This window comes from Schistocerca piceifrons, chromosome 3 (genome assembly GCF_021461385.2).
Source record: "Schistocerca piceifrons isolate TAMUIC-IGC-003096 chromosome 3, iqSchPice1.1, whole genome shotgun sequence".
Taxonomy (NCBI): Eukaryota; Metazoa; Arthropoda; class Insecta; order Orthoptera; family Acrididae; genus Schistocerca; species Schistocerca piceifrons.
The window spans coordinates 731,739,961-731,757,339 of record NC_060140.1 but is presented as its reverse complement, the minus strand read 5'-3'; the positions used below and the strand labels follow the sequence as shown (position 1 = coordinate 731,757,339).

Genomic DNA, 17,379 nt, shown 5'->3' with positions numbered 1-17,379 from the left:
GACGGGATTGAAGAATTTCTAGCAAACAGAACACAGCATCTCATTATCAACGGAGAGAAGCCCTCAGGCGGAACTGACTTCGGAAATGTCCCAGGGGAGTGTTATAGAGCCATTACGTTTCACAATATATAAATAAATGACCTAGTAGATAACGTCGGAAATTCCATAAGGCTATTCGCGGATGATGCTGTTGTACACAGAGAAGTTGAGACGGTGGAAACGTATAGTGAAATGTAAGAAGACCAGACGATCGACAGATGGTGCAAGGAGCGCCAATTAACCTTCGACGTAAACAGATGTAAAGTACTGCGAATACATAAATTGAAGGATCCTTTATTTTATGATTACATAACTGTGCAACAGTCTCTGCATCAGTTACTTCCACAAGGTATGTAGGACTATGCGTAAGGAGCGTCTTGTAAAGTACTGCGAATACATAAATTGAAGAATCCTTTATTTTATGATTACATAACTGCGCAACAATCTCTGAATCAGTTACTTCCACAAGGTATGTAGGAGTATGCGTAAGGAGTGTCTGAAGTGGCACTACAACATAAAATTAATCGCAAGTAATGCAGATACCAGACTCAGATACACTGGAAATGTAGTGCAATAACAAAGGAAGTAGCATACAAAACACTCGTTCAACCCCTGATACTACAATATTGCTCGCCAGTGTGGGACCCGTACCGGACAGGAGTGATAGAGGAAAAAGAGAACATTCAAAGAAGGGACCACGTTTCGTTAAAGGTACATTTAGTAGGCGCGAAAGAGTGACAGAGGCGCTCCGCCAACTCAGTGGCAGACGCTGCAATAAAGGCATTTTGCACCATGTTCTACATCTACATCTACATCCATACTCCGCAAGCCACCTGACGGTGTGTGACGGAGGGTACCCTGAGTACCTCTATCGGTTCTCCCTTCTATTCCAGTCTCTTACTGTTCGTGGAAAGAAGGACTGTCGGTATGCTTCTGTGTGGGCTCTAATCTCTCTGATTTTATCATCATGGTCTCTTCGCGAGATATACGTAGGAGGGAGCAATATACTGCTTGACTCTTCGGTGAAGGTATGTCCTCGAAACTACAACAAAAGCCCGTACCGAGCTAATGAGCGTCTCTCTTGCAGAGTCTTCCACTGGAGTTTATCTATCATCTCCGTAACGCTTTCGCGATTACTAAATGACCCTGTAACGAAGGGCGCTGCTCTCCGTTGCATCTTCTCTATCTCTTCTATCAACCCTATCTGGTACGGATCCCACACTGCTGAGCAGTATTCAAGCAGTGGACGAACAAGCGTACTGTAACCTACTTCCTTTGTTTACGGATTGCATTTCCGTAGGATTCTTCCAATGAATCTCAGTCTGGCATCTGCTTTACCGACGATCAACTTTATATGATCATTCCATTTTAAATCACTCCTAATGCCTACTCCCAGATAATTTATGGAATTAACTGCTTCCAGTTGCTGACCTACTATTTTGTAGCTAAATGATAAGGGATCTATCTTTCTATGTATTCGCAGCACATTACACTTTTCTACATTGAGATTGAATTGCCATTCCCTGCACCATGCGTCAATTCGCTGCAGATCCTCCTGCATTTCAGTACAATTTTCCATTGTTGAAACCTCTCGAAATACCACAGCACCATCCGCAAAAAGCCTCAGTGAACTTCCGATGTCATCCACAAGGTCATTGAGAATGACATGCTGCGTTCTGTTAACTAGGAACTCTTCAATCCAGTCACACAATTGGTCTGATAGTCCATATGCTCTTACTTTGTTCATTAAACGACTGTGGGGAACTGTATCGAACGCCTTGCGGAAGTCAAGAAACACGGCATCTACCTGTGAACCCGTGTCTATGTCCCTCTGAGTCTCGTGGACGAATAGCGCGAGCTGGGTTTCACACGACCGTCTTTTTCGAAACCCATGCTGATTGCTACAGACTAGATTTCTAGTCTCCAGAAAAGTCATTATACTCGAACATAATACGTGTTCCAAAATTCTACAACTGATCGACGTTAGAGATATAGGTCTATAGTTCTGCACATCTGTTCGACGTCCCTTCTTGAAAACAGGGATGACCTGTGCTCTTTTCCAATCCTTTGGAACGCTACGCTCTTCTAGAGACCTACGGTACACCGCTGCAAGAAGGGCGGCAAGTTCCTTCGCGTACTCTGTGTAAAATCGAACTGGTATCCCATCAGGTCCAGCGGCCTTTCCTCTTTTGAGCGATTTTAATTGTTTCTCTATCCCTCTGTCGTCTATTTCGATATCTACCATTTTGTCATCTGTGCGACAATCTACAGAAGGAACTACAGTGCAGCCTTCCTCTGTGAAACTGCTTTGGAAAAAGACATTTAGTATTTCGGCCTTTAGTCTGTCATGCTCTGTTTCAGTACCATTTTGGTCACAGAGTGTCTGGACATTTTGTTTTGATCCACCTACCGCTTTGACATAAGACCAAAATTTCTTAGGATTTTCTGCCAAGTCAGTACATAGAACTTTACTTTCGAATTCATTGAACGCTTCTCGCATAGCCCTCCTCACACTACATTTCGCTTCGCGTAATTTTTGTTTGTCTGCAAGGCTTTGGCTATGTTTATGTTTGCTGTGAAGTTCCCTTTGCTTCCGCAGCAGTTTCCTAACTCGGTTGTTGTACCACGGTGGCTCTTTTCCATCTCTTACGATCTTGCTTGGCACATATTCATCTAACGCATATTGTACGATGGTTTTGAACTTTGTCCATTGTTCGTCAACACTATCTGTACTTGAGACAAAACTTTTGTGTTGAGCCGTCAGGTACTCTGTAATCTGCTTTTTGTCACTTTTGCTAAACATAAAAATCTTCCTACCTTTTTTAATATTTCTATTTATAGCCGAAATCATCGATGCAGTAACCGCTTTATGATCGCTGATTCCCTGTTCTGCGTTAACTGTTTCAAATAGTTCGGGGCTGTGTGTCACCAGAAGGTCTAATATGTTATCGCCACGAGTCGGTTCTCTGTTTTGCTCAAGGTAGTTTTCAGATAAAGCACTTTAAAAAATTTCACTGGATTCTTTGTCCCTGCCACCCGTTATGAACGTTTGAGTCTCCCAGTCTATATCCGGCAAATTAAAATCTCCACCCAGAACTATAACATGGTGGGGAAATCTACTCGAAATATTTTCCAAATTATCCTTCAGGTGTTCAGCCACAACCGCTGCTGAGCCAGGGGGCCTATAGAAACATCCAATTACCATGTCTGAGCCTGCTTTAACAGTGACCTTCACCCAAATTATTTCACATTTCGGATCTCCGTCAATTTCCTTCGATACTATTGCACTTCTTATCGTTATAAACATGCCTCTCCCTGCACTGTCCAGCCTGTCTCTGCGGTATACATTCCAATCTGAGTTTAGGATTTCGTTACTGTTTACGTCTGGTTTCAGCCAACTTTCTGTCTCTAGTACTATATGGGCGTTGTGACCGTTTATTAATGAGAGTAGTTCTGGGACATTTCTATAGACGCTCCTGCAGTTTACTATTAGCACATTAATATTGTTATTCCCTGTTGCATTTTGCCTGCTCCTACCTTGCCGCGTCTCAGGAGGCGTCTTGTCGGGCCTAGGGAGGGAATTCTCTAACCTAAAAAAACCCCATGTGCACTCCACACGTACTCCGCTACCCTTGTAGCCGCTTCCGGCGTGTAGTGCACGCCTGACCTATTCAGGGGGACTCTACATTTCTCCACCCGATAGCGGAGGTCGAGAAATTTGCACCCCAGATCTCCGCAGAATCGTCTGAGCCTCTGGTTTAAGCCTTCCACTCGGCTCCAAACCAGAGGACCGCGATCGGTTCTAGGAACGATACTACAAATATTTAGCTCTGATTCCACCCCGCTGAACCCGCCACTCCCCTTGGGGAGAGGGTGGCCCAACCGCGCCCGGTACCTGCGAAGATGTCTCGACAGCAGGGACCGTGGGTGAAGCACGTAACACCTGGGGTGTACCATGCGACGCACCAGACTCCCCACTGCCGCTACACTCCGAGGCAGCAGCCTGAAGACGGCTGACCGCGGCCATCAACACGCTCAGCTGTTCGCGAACAGTGGCCAGCTCCCCCTGCGTGGCCAGCAGTCACACATCATCACATGTTATGATGTACTGTTGAAGTTTCGAGAGCGTACATCCCTAGAAGAGTCAACCAGTGTATTTTTTCCTCCTACTTATCTCTCTCGAAAAGTTCATTAAGATAAAATTAGGGAGTCGAGTCCACGTGTAGGCTTACCAGCTGTCATTCTTCCAAGAGCCATACGCTACTGGAACAGAAAAAGGTGGAAATGACACCCAGTACACAAAATGCCCTCCGCCACAAACCGTAAGGTGGCATGCGGAGTACAGACCACCTTTCGTCCGGTGTATCGCAGCAACTCGACGTGGCATGGACTCAACAAGTCGTTGGAAGTCCCCTGCAGAAATAATGAACCATGCTGCCTCTATAGCCGTCCATAACAGCGAAAGTGTTTCGGTCCAGGATTTTGTGCACGAAATGACGTCTCGATCATGTCCCATAAATGTTCGATGGAATCCATATCGGGCGATCTGGGTGTCCATAACATTCACTCGAATGTCCAAAAAGTTCTTCAAACCAACAGCGAACGATGGTGGCACAGTGACATTGCACATTGTCATATATAAAAATTCCATCGTTGTTTTGGAACAAAAGGTCCATGAATGGCTGCAAATGGTGTCCAAGTAGACAAACATACCCATTTCCAGTCAATTATCGGTTCAGTTGGACCAGAGGACCCAGTCCATTCCATATAAACATAGCCCACACTATTATGGAGCCACCACCAACTTGCATAGTGCCTTGTTGACAATCTGTACCCATGGCTTCTTAGGGTCTGCGCCACACTCTAATCCTACCATCACCTCTTACCAACTGAAATCTGGACTAATGTGACAAGGTCACGGTTTTCCAACCGATGTGGTCACGAGCCCAGGAGAGACGATTCGAGAAACGTCGTGTTTTTAGCAAAGGTACTCTTGTCGGTCGTCTGCTGCCATAGCTCATTAACGACAAATTTTGCCGCACTGCTCTAGCAGATACGTTCGTCGTACGTTCTACATTTATTCTGCAGTTATTTCACGCAGTGTTGTTTGTCTCTTAGCACAAAAAGATCTACGCAAACGTTGCTGCTCTCGGTCGTTGAGTGAAGGACGTCGTCCACTGCGATGTCTGTGGTGTGAGGTTATGCCTGAAATTTATATTCTTGGCATAATCTTGACACTGCAGATCTCGGAATACTGAATTCTCTAACTATTTCCGAAATGGAATGTCCCATGCATCTAGTTCCAGTTATCAAAGTCTGTTAATTCCCGTCGTACGGCCAGAGCCTCTTCTGAATCCTTTTCACATGAATTACCTGAGTAAAAATCAAAGCTCCGCCAATGCATCGCCCTTATGTGCCTTGTGTACGCGATACTACCGCTATCCCATCACTTTTGTCACATCAGTGCGTAAGCGGAGCAGAGGCGAATGGGGGGTCATTGATGCTGCTGCACTTCTGTTTAGTATGTTCAACGATATTTTCAGAACCATACGCTATCGGTTAGCGTGGAAACATGAAGAGATAGTGGCCATACCGATCACTAGCAAAGACCTGCGACAAGCACAAAATTACAGGCTTAAACCTTGTTAGCAGGCCTGTCGAAAGTCTTCGAGACGGTGTATCTCAAGAGAAGGAGGCGTCGCGTCACTATCGAGGCGATAGTATCCGAGCAGTCTTTCGGGTTTTAGAAGGGTCATTCGACAGAGCAGCATTCAGATTTTAGAACGGTAATTCGACCGAGAATCAGCTCCTGCTATTAGTGAGGGAGGGTTTTGATTCTACGGACAGCCCCGGGTACATCTGGGCGGTGCTGCTCAACGTTTCCAGTGCGTTACCGCCTCTTGTTCACCCTGCTTGAGCATGGGAGCCGATGTCACGTGTCCGCCTCATCCGCTCCCATCTCGACGATAGGACATCCCTTGTCTGAGATGAAGCTGGAATGTCTACAGTTCGATCCTGTGCAAACTCTACACCGCTGACGCATGTAAAACACTCCAAGAATTTGTGTAGAGAAATTGCAGATTGGGGACTTAGTGTGGAATAGGTGTGGAAGGTTATAACTGCTAATCTGTGTAGATCTCAGGAGTGATTTGATGGTCTAGGACGGGAAGATGGTTTACATGATCCTAGGAAAGTAGGCAGAGTGTGCGGAGATTTAAAGAATGTGGGACGAGATGGCAGAGGCACTGCAGCAGGTGCGGGTTCTTTTGGATGGGAAATATAGTACGGTATTTTGATTCGATTTTGCGAGTGACAGGAATAGCGAAAGTACTCCAAGTCTTTCAGGAGCAGTGGGAACTTTAGAAGCTGGTATAGCATTCAACAAAGGGAGGGTAAACAGATAAGGAAAGTGAGGCAGATTTCAAGGTCCTTAAGGGTTTTGAGGGCATGCTAAAACTTTTAGCCTATTGTGGGCTTTCGTAAGGATAGTTAATAGGTGGGTGTTCGTCTTACACTGAGTGTTAGTCTAAAGTGTTTTAGTGCTTAGCTACGTGAATTTGAGGGCTATGGGTTGTGAGCATGAGCTTTTGAGGATAGAAAGCTCGTGTGCTTTTTTATAATTAATGTCGGATAGAGGGTGGTATGGACAGCAAGGAAAGTGGTATCGTCAGCGTATCCAAATAGTTACACAGAAGATAATGGTTAAAGAACGTCGGTTATGTCTAGAAGATAAAAGAGAGGTGACAGGATGGATCCTTGGAGCATGCCTGCAGTTAGATGGAAAATGTGTGAGTGAGTGTTGTTTATTGTTACATACAATGAACAGTTAGATAGAAAGGATGCAATTAGGTACGTTTAACAGTTGAGTTGGAACTAGACGCCACAATAACGTACACTGTTGTAGGGTCTTTCTTTGTTTATGGATAATAAGAAGGAAGGTCGACGTTGGTTGTGTTTTGGTTTAGAAGGTGGACCAGGTGTAGGATGGATTCAAGGACCAAGATTGTAGTAAGGTTGATACACTCCTGGAAATTGAAATAAGAACACCGTGAATTCATTGTCCCAGGAAGGGGAAACTTTATTGACACATTCCTGGGGTCAGATACATCACATGATCACACTGACAGAACCACAGGCACATAGCCACAGGCAACAGAGCATGCACAATGTCGGCACTAGTACAGTGTATATCCACCTTTCGCAGCAATGCAGGCTGCTATTCTCCCATGGAGACGATCGTAGAGATGCTGGATGTAGTCCTGTGGAACGGCTTGCCATGCCATTTCCACCTGGCGCCTCAGTTGGACCAGCGTTCGTGCTGGACGTGCAGACTGCGTGAGACGACGCTTCATCCAGTCCCAAACATACTCAATGGGGGACAGATCCGGAGATCTTGCTGGCCAGGGTAGTTGATTTACACCTTCTAGAGCACGTTGGGTGGCACGGGATACATGCGGACGTGCATTGTCCTGTTGGAACAGCAAGTTCCCTTGCCGGTCTAGGAATGGTAGAACGATGGGTTCGATGACGGTTTGGATGTACCGTGCACTATTCAGTGTCCCCTCGACGATCACCAGTGGTGTACGGCCAGTGTAGGAGATCGCTCCCCACACCATGATGCCGGGTGTTGGCCCTGTGTGCCTCGGTCGTATGCAGTCCTGATTGTGGCGCTCACCTGCACGGCGCCAAACACGCATACGACCATCATTGGCACCAAGGCAGAAGCGACTCTCATCGCTGAAGACGACACGTCTCCATTCGTCCCTCCATTCACGCCTGTCGCGACACCACTGGAGGCGGGCTGCACGATGTTGGGGCGTGAGCGGAAGACGGCCTAACGGTGTGCGGGACCGTAGCCCAGCTTCATGGAGACGGTTGCGAATGGTCCTCGCCGATACCCCAGGAGCAACAGTGTCCCTAATTTGCTGGGAAGTGGCGGTGCGGTCCCCTACGGCACTGCGTAGGATCCTACGGTCTTGGCGTGCATCCGTGCGTCGCTGCGGTTCGGTCCCAGGTCGACGGGCACGTGCACCTTCCGCCGACCACTGGCGACAACGTCGATGTACTGTGGAGACCTCACGCCCCACGTGTTGAGCAATTCGGCGGCACGTCCACCCGGCCTCCCGCATGCCCACTATACGCCCTTGCTCAAAGTCCGTCAACTGCACATACGGTTCACGTCCACGCTGTCGCGGCATGCTACCAGTGTTAAAGACTGCGATGGAGCTCCGTATGCCACGGCAAACTGGCTGACACCGACGGCGGCGGTGCACAAATGCTGCGCAGCTAGCGCCATTCGACGGCCAACACCGCGGTTCCTGGTGTGTCCACTGTGCCGTGCGTGTGATCATTGCTTGTACAGCCCTCTCGCAGTGTCCGGAGCAAGTATGGTGGGTCTGACACACCGGTGTCAATGTGTTCTTTTTTCCATTTCGAGGAGTGTAGATCAGTAGGAAGAAGTTCCACTAGGAGACTAGTTTGGTTTTAGGGAAAGGAGAAAGTTTGAGGTCTTCCATAGCTCATGATAGAAACCAATAAAGAAAACGGTGTTATGTGGGCTATCAAAGGTTTCTGGGACGGAGAAAGCACTTTCCTTAAGGTGGTGGTATGTGATGAAGCCGTGACCAGGCGCTGTGTCGTGTTTCTTTGCAACAGAGGCTTGTGCGATGTGTTGTGATCGTTGTGTTTCATTCTATTAATAATGTGGAGAGTTATTGGAAAGTAGGAGCAAGAGGAACAGCACCTCTATCAATGTCCTCGAGGATGTATGGGTCACGATGCGGTCAAAACTGGATTTGTAAGAAATGGTAAATGTGTCTTAAATACCAGTTAGTTGTGGTAGCCAAGCTGGCACACAACCAATGGACTTGACTACGTGACGTGGTGCTGTGCGAAGTTGAAGTTCTCTATGCTGGAGCCTCCTATAGACTGTTTACTCTTACTAATTGTAAGACCGTCCGGCGTCATCTTGAGCTTTGGGCGAGGGCACAACATTGCTGCCGCTCGTTCTTCTGCTTATTTAATATTAGTTTATGGGAACCTTGACACGTTTTCTTACAAAACTTGGGTGACCTTTTTGTGAGCTTTAACAATTACTCTGGCTTTTGCATCCATAAGCAATTGTAGTAGTGCTGCCCTCCAGAGATAGTAAATACATCAACTTTCTGTTGCAGGACGCTACGAAGCACAAGATGAAGGTGAGGCTGGTTGGCGGACGAGTTCCTACGGAAGGTCGCGTCGAGGTCAAGTTCGGGGATTCTGGTGAGTCCAGAGGCCGTTTCGGCCACCCATGGCTCCTCAAGTTTCATTGTTGTTCATATGGAGAACACTGTCACCTGTAATCACTATTCTTAACACAAATTCAGAAATATTATTCTGATCAATCTGGAAACAAAAGCGGTCGCAGTGTATCTTACAAAGAGCTACTGTCCAACTGTCGCGGATCGTGCTTCCAACCTGTCATTCCAAGCCACAGTTTTCGTAATTTATTGCTGATCCAGGTCACATTTTGTATCTATCAAATCAGTCTGCCCAGTCAATAATTCCTTACTACCACGTTCTTTATTATCCAGGCCCATATCCAACTACTCAAACCGCTTGTCGGTGCACGTCAGAGCGTATTTCGTATCGGGTTTAGTCTGTTTCTTTTCTGTTCCATTGTGGATGTTTGAAATATCTAAATGAACCGCAAGAAAGGTGTAGTTACCTGATGAAAAGTTCTTAGAAAAATTCGAAAACCCTTTATCTGCAAGAAATTTAGAAATATGCTACGATCCCTAAATCTCCCTCTCTACAAGAATAATTAAGGTGAGACTATTTCGAAAACCTTTCGGAATAGGACATATGTGCAAATGAAGTTTTCTGCCTCAAATGAACGTTCCTGTGATACTCTTGAATGTTGAACATTCCTCCTGGGATATCCTGTATAGAGATTTAAACAGATGAAAAGAAATTTTCGAAACACTTCTGTTAGTTGATAACACTGACGCGACACGCGGTGATTCGTGTGAGTACCTGACCGGCTGTTCACTTGACTGCGTCAATTTTCTTCCACTCAAGAGAGACCACAATGCGTATTATGGTTTCCCTTAACGAAATGGTGAAGTTTGTTCCACGTTCCTCTCCGACTGAAAATGGTAGATATTCCCCCGCTCTCATCAGTATTCTGCGAAAATACAGCGATTTCGGTAAACAAGTGCAAAAACAAATACAAAAAGAAATACAGATATCCACGATTAATGATGTAGCATGCAAACGTTCACGTTTCTGGTGTCAGGAATTAAATGCTTCACGCCTTTCCGCGAGTTTTATCACATATATTGAAACAGTTCATTGAGTTCATGTTGCAACGCTTCGACAACGTGTCTATGATATCACATCTCATGTCTGTCGTAAAGTGAACATGTACTGTACTATTGCAGAGTTTTGTTGGCTGAAAATCTGTAAATCCGATTGAGTATGAACATGACAGCTCGAAGATGAATCTGTAGTGCTGTCCGATGACTATTTGTACCAATGGATCGTTTTCTTTATAGAGTCTACTGACTTGTAAGACTTTACTAGATACACTGGAAAATTATATGTATCCATAGTTGCCATTGGGAATCGTTTTTCATTAGGGCAGTACCGCTCTACACTAAAGTCAAGAGCGTGCGTTGCATTCTTTAAGCCATCTCTCGTTACAGCTGGAAGGAGAAAATCGGATGTACAAAATGGCCGCCATAATCGCTGGATTTGGCCCATCAGATTCATTTCTGTGGTGATTTTTTAGTTAAAAAGAAGAAAGCGCCCGTATTGTTGACGTCACGTATATAGTGCATGATCAGTTCGTGTACTACCTTAACACTTTCACATCCATAATAAATATTTATTGGGCTTCCGAAGACACCACAATACAACTTCTTTAATTAAAATTACTGGCGACCTCAAAAACGCCATGGACGGGAAACGACCATTTTGCTGGTGCTTGATTTCAACTGATGCAGTTGATCCCGAAATTTTGCTATTACGAAAATATTAACTGAATATGTGAGAGTGTGCACTCATGTGGTTGATATCTAACTGTGAAACAGATATCGACGGGTCGCCGGTGTAATGGTGTACTAATCGTGAAAAAATATGCTCCCAGAACTTCGTCGGGGTTAGCCGGCCGTTGTGGCCGAGCGGTTCTAGGCGCTTCAGTTCGGAACCGCGTCGCTGCTACGGTCGCAGTGCCTCGAGTATGGATGTGTGTGCTGTTCTTACGTTAGTTAGGTTTAAGTAGTTCTAAGTCTAGGGGACTGATGACCTCAGATGTTAAGTCCCATAGTGCTCAGAGCCATTTGAACATTCGTCAGGGTTAATCCATCTGCCGTTGCGTTTGCCCTTGAATTACGTTGTATTTCTCGTATGTTTTTCCTGTAACATGTACGTTGATGGCGTCCAGTTGACAGTCCCAAGGGCATTGCTTCTCCGGTCTCAGGCATAAATGATGATCTTCATTCTAAGAAGATGGCAAAAATTGCGTCTGAAACTGATCTGTCAGCAGTCGTAATTGGGACATTCATATCTCACCAGAAGTTGATCAGCGATCCTTTTTGAAGAACATTTCTTCCCACTCTCCTTAAGGGTAACTTTTTACCTTAACAGAGAGGAGTTAAAGATCTTAGGAAGGTCCTGGATAAGCATCTAAAAGCCGCATCAATTGTCGTTTTATGCAAGAAATCATTCTCTTGCTTATTTGCATTTCAAAAGTTAAGAAGAATATTTTCGCTTTTAATAAGACTAAAATTAGCTCCGTCATTGGCGCTGACGAATCTTTACTGGTGTTACACAAGGACTGGACAAAAACATGGGAACCCCGCGAGATCTGCCCGCTTGCACAAAAATGCAGATGCCACCTCCGTTGCGCTGTTGTATTTGACCGCGAACCGCACCTGTGCACGACGTTGCTATGTCAGTCGCAGTTAGAACAGTGTTCTGCGTAGTTTTTGTGAGTGTATTATGCCGGAACCAAGTGAATTCGAATGTGGCTAATTGTTGGTGCTCGTGTGGTGGGTGCTTTCTTAACCAAGTTAGCCGATGTCTTTGGTGTTTCAAGAGGCACCGTACCGAAGATTTATACCGGACACAGGGAAAGCGGACTATACTTCCTTCTGAGCTATCGAGACCGTGAAGAAGACTGTGAAAAAAATTATAGGATGACAGCTGCAAAACTCACTGCAGAACTGAATGTCGCACTCTCCAACCGTGTCATCACAAAAAAAGGTCAGTGTGTGTGAAAATCACGTTGCATGTCTACTCGCATCCACTCAAACTGAGCATCTAGGGTTGCCATAATCCAAGGACGAAAATCAAGGACAAAATTCGGTTGTTATAAAGATGTGGTTGAAATACGGACCGATATGTTGTGCAAGTGACCATTGGTTCGCATTTCAGTTGAGTCTTCATCATTATTTTACAGTGGTAATTATGAAGATGTGGTTGAAACCTGGAATCACACAATGTCCTTCACCTTTCTGCACGTCAGCCTCATCTTCATAATTACCATAATTCAAACAGTAATTCCGTCACCAAAGAAGTTGTAATTATGGTCATCTTGTAAACCAAATTTGATGGCACGGTGAAAATATTTTTTTCATCAACTGAAAACTATCGGCAGAAAAAAAATTGCAGGAGACTTGGTTTTTAAACACGTACAGTTGAGTAATCTGAACAATTATAATACTCATTTGTATGCTTTCTACAAATGATAGGCATTGTTTACTGTTAAGTACTTATAATCCATTGTACTTACCCGCCGGTCGCGGTGGCCGAGCGGTTCTGGGCGCTTCAGTCCGGAGCCGCGCGACTGCTACGGTCGCAGGTTCGAATGCTGGTTAGTTAGGTTTACTTAGTTCTAAGTTCTAGGGGACTGATGACCTCAGATGTTAAGTTCCATAGTGCTCAGATCCATTTGAACCATTTTGTACTTACCCACACACTTTGCGAACAGCCTCATGTTCGTTTCTTCCACGTTTAATACTTGGAAACGCATCAATATATTCTTCTCGAAAATGTTCTTTCCGTTTCGACATTTTAAATTTCAAATTCTGTCAATAACAACACCAGAAGTACACTTCGTACAGCTGAATCTTAACTTTACACGACCAAAGTATATCAGGTACCGACAGCAGAGACGTTGTGAACCAACAGCGGAAAACTGAAACAATAGCAAAGAATCGATTATTGCACTGCTTCCACAATCTGTTCTGAAAATAGCCGAGCGATTATAAAGTGACACGGAATATCAACACAGGTTTCAATGGCTATCGTCAAGTTTGCAGGAGTTATGAAACACTTGACCGCCGGCCGGAGTGACCGAGCCGTTCTAGGCGCTTCAGTCTGGAACCGCGCTGCTGCTACGTTCGCAGGTTCGAATCCTGTGATGTCCTTAGGTTAGTTAGGTTTAAGTAGTTCTAAGTTCTAGGGGATTGATGACCTCAGAAGTTAAGTCCCATAGTGCTCAGAGCCATTTTGAAACAGTTTACCAGTGACCAGTCGCAAAACTTGCATAAAAAAAATTTTCTACTTACTAGCCACTTTTTTGGCGGACATTTTCCTCTTCGTCCAGGACACCAGTCTTCGAGCATAAAATCGCGGACTGTCCGCGAAATCCGCGACGTATGGCAACCCTACATACATATCTTACGAAAGCTCGAGTCGCCTGGAGTTTCACCTACTCGGACCATATCGAAATATACAGGAAGTGGACAAAAATATCGAAACTCCAAAACACATTACCACGCCCAGTACGGTGCAGGAAAACTTGCATTTGTAAGATATGTGTGTAGCATTCGACTGTTAGTCCTTGGGCTCGGTTTGCGTGGATGAGAGCAGACACAAAATGTGTTTCTTGGTCGGCTGGACTCATCAGTATCACAGCTCAAATAAAATTATCATTGTCATTCCATAATAGTAATACAAGATATGACACGTACCGCGCAACTCCTAATATTTGTCCTCCTCCCTCATCATTTCACCCATGCATCTGTGAAGCAAACTACCGAATAACCCGCGTCTATATAAAGGTCGTTGCATTACAGACGAAATAATCATCATTGACTTAGCCTCCTTCTCAGTCTTCCTCCTGTCCGACAACGAACAACTCTCTGATTCATTTCCTTAGCTTTCCTCACTTCTGTTTCCATCTATTGTTTTTTCCGTTTCTACCTCCACTGCTGTTTTTTGTTTCGTTTTACTATCTCCTAGGCAAACTTACCTGTAATTTTTCGCACTTCCTAGAGCCAGTTAACTTCTCGAGATTCATTCTTTCAGTACTGTTATCATGCATTGTCTCATTACTCCCATTTGACAGGAACGTTGTATTGTGAAACATTTACTAAATGTTAACGGGGCTGACATTACTGTAACATTATGTCATTTACTATAAAATAATAATTGTTATTATGTGTAACTCGTTTACAGCGCACAACGTAATACTGACTGTGAAAAGAAATCTCAAGAATGCGTAACTAAGTATAAGATAGCCTGAAAGCTCTTATCTTGTCAAGTAAAATAAATACATAAATAGCTAATAATCTCGACACCTAGGTCCTATACTCTCATATTCTTTTCAGTTCCGTAAGTTTACTCGCAACACTGCAATAGATAACAGCTTGTCAGACCTGTTTTATATTTGTTGATTCACTAAATATAAACGCTATAAAGACAACAGCATCAGAGATACGACCTCTTGCTTATCATTATTTTCATCCTACCCTCTGCACTTACAGGCTACATGTTATCGAAGGCAAATATTGTATCTGGTTATCAGGGAAACATGAAAATTTCACTTCGGGGCATAGAAATTTTGTTGTTTTCATGTTGTTGCATGTTAAACAACACCGTAACCCAAATGTTAACTTGTTACGAGAAATAGTTTTGTTCTTAACGACTCTTTGTTGTTACCCTGTATGAAACAGCGTGTCATGAGCAATTCTTTGTTTTGGACGCTAATTCCTGAAATTCATCAAAGGCTAATGAAGGTTCGTAAACTGAATACTGCGAAAGTTATATGCACCAAACAGATGAAAAATACAGGGTGGGGAAACCAAGCTGATAATAAGTTCAGAGCAGGACGTTAGCAAAATTTTCCAGATAACCACAGGTAGGAGATGTAGCGTTGTGGAACTATGGTCATAAGACGAGAGCCAATCAGCGACGATCGCACGAAATCTGTGCGGTAAACTAACGTGTTTGGTAGTGCCTAGCGCTGCGGTTTTGTCCAAGAACGAGCGCCCGTCATTTCTTCGACGATGTCAGTTTCGTAGCAAGGTTGGAGGCAGAAATTTCGAGAATTTTCTGTAAAAACTATGACTTCAGAAAAAATTATTTAAGGTAATTTCTTAGAAATTATAAGTTGTAACACGTGAAGTTGCTGTATAATTTATTTTTAATTGTACGAAAGTTTTCCGTCAGAGATCATTTTCCGGTATAAATTGTCGTTAATAGCAGGTGTTGTGGGAGGGGGAGGCTATTAAAAAAATTGTACTGGAAAATTATCTGTGGCCAAAACCGGTCGTAAAATTAAATTCTAACAATACATCAGCTTCACGTGTTACAGTATGTCATTTCTAATATCATCAAAGCTGTGGACCACTATCAACAAAAACTATTTTGAAAATTAATTTCTATAGTTTTTGTCATCATTGTCTTAGTTCACTCTTATGGATTTACTGTACATGTGATAACAGAAGTTCATTGGTGCTCTCTGTACATTAACATAAATTGAAACATTTGGCATTTACATTTCAATATCAATAACGTTGCGCCTTATAGTACCACACGTCGACAATCCGACAGCAGTGATGTTTCTGCAATGCAGCTTATCATCTGAACAAATTAATTTGGCGTAGTTAATTAATAGTCAAGCTTTACCCAGTAAACGTCACAGAAAATTAGTGTCTAACTTAACAAACCATGGACAGAAGCTTAAACTTTATCTAGCATTGATCCTTCAACGGAAACCAGCAACTTTTGCTAATTTAATGAATAACTATTGTCTTTAGCATAATACATATTACCAGGGTGAGGGGAGTTAATTTAAAATGTGCATACTTCCGAGTGCTCGTCAACAATCCGCTTCGTTTTACGGCTGCGATTTCATAACGGTTTATTTCCGACCTGCGGATCCGTGGAAAATTTTGCTTGATTCGACGTCCCCTTCACTACCCTAACCTCATTACTAGATTCAAAACAAAAAATCTGTTACCATACGAAATATATTTAATATATTTTTTATTCTAATAGCATCTTGCGGACCCCTATGGCATAGCTCGCGGACCCCTGGGGGGTCCGCGGACCACCTGTTGGGAACCACTGATCTACAGCATACATTGCGTTTGGCACTTCCTCCTATTCCCCACATCTAATTAAATCAGTGACTAGCAAACTTTTTAAACACGGAAAAGTGATGACAACAGTAGATGCACACCTTCTCCGAGGAAAAAGCACTAAACTAAACACATCAAACTGCAAACGGATTTTAACGAAAATTAAGATTCTTTGTTCATTAAAGGCACTTTTTTTCAAGTGGTAGAGCGAGAACTTTTGACATCGCACTCGTACATTCAGAATGTAGAAATATAAAGGTGCGTGCAGTATACACTTGCGAGGCGAGTTTCTCGTGAGCCTCTCGTTAGGACGCTGCTCGCAATGGTGACGGCTAGCGAGCGACTAGTGAGCTGCTCAGTGCGGCCTGCCTGCCGTTGGCATTCCCAACGCGCCCAGGCGTAATGGGACGGCACTGTCCCGTGTTCGCACACAGATGAGCCTAAAAACTATGGCCTCTGCCCACTGCGAGATTGAATGCCGTCTGGCAGCGCTGTGGGGGAGTGAAGCGGTAAGGAAAGTGTGCAAAGGCAGAAGAGGTGAATGGGGAATCATTGTTGTTGTTGTGGTCTTCAGTCCTGAGACCGGTTTGATGCAGCTCTCCATACTACTCTATCCTGTGCAAGCTTCTTCATCTCCCAGTACCTACTGCAGCCTACATCCTTCTGAATCTGCTTAGTGTATTCATCTCTTGGTCTCCCTCTACGATTTTTACCCACCAAGCTGCCCTCCAATGCTAAATTTGTGATCCCTTGATGCCTAAAAGACATGTCCTACCAACCGGTCCCTTCTTTTTGTCAAGTTGTGCCACAAACTCCTCTTCTCCCCAATTCTATTCAATATCTCCTCATTAGTTATGTGATCTACCCATCTAATCTTCAGCATTCTTCTGTAGCACCACATTTCGAAAGCTTCTATTCTCTTCCTGTCCAAAGTATTTATCGTCCATGTTTCACTTCCATACATGGCTACACTCCATACAAATACTTT

At 44.2% G+C, this 17,379-nt stretch overlaps 1 protein-coding gene across 1 annotated transcript in view; it reads left to right on the top strand.

Moving 5' to 3' along the window:
• LOC124789529 (lysyl oxidase homolog 3) overlaps positions 1 to 17,379 on the top strand; it is a 143,462-nt gene that overhangs the window by 75,176 nt on the left and 50,907 nt on the right. The window contains exon 4 of the mRNA XM_047256923.1: positions 9,213 to 9,300. Within this exon, the coding sequence (XP_047112879.1) occupies positions 9,213 to 9,300 (88 nt within the window). The remainder of the gene's footprint in view (positions 1 to 9,212; positions 9,301 to 17,379) is intronic.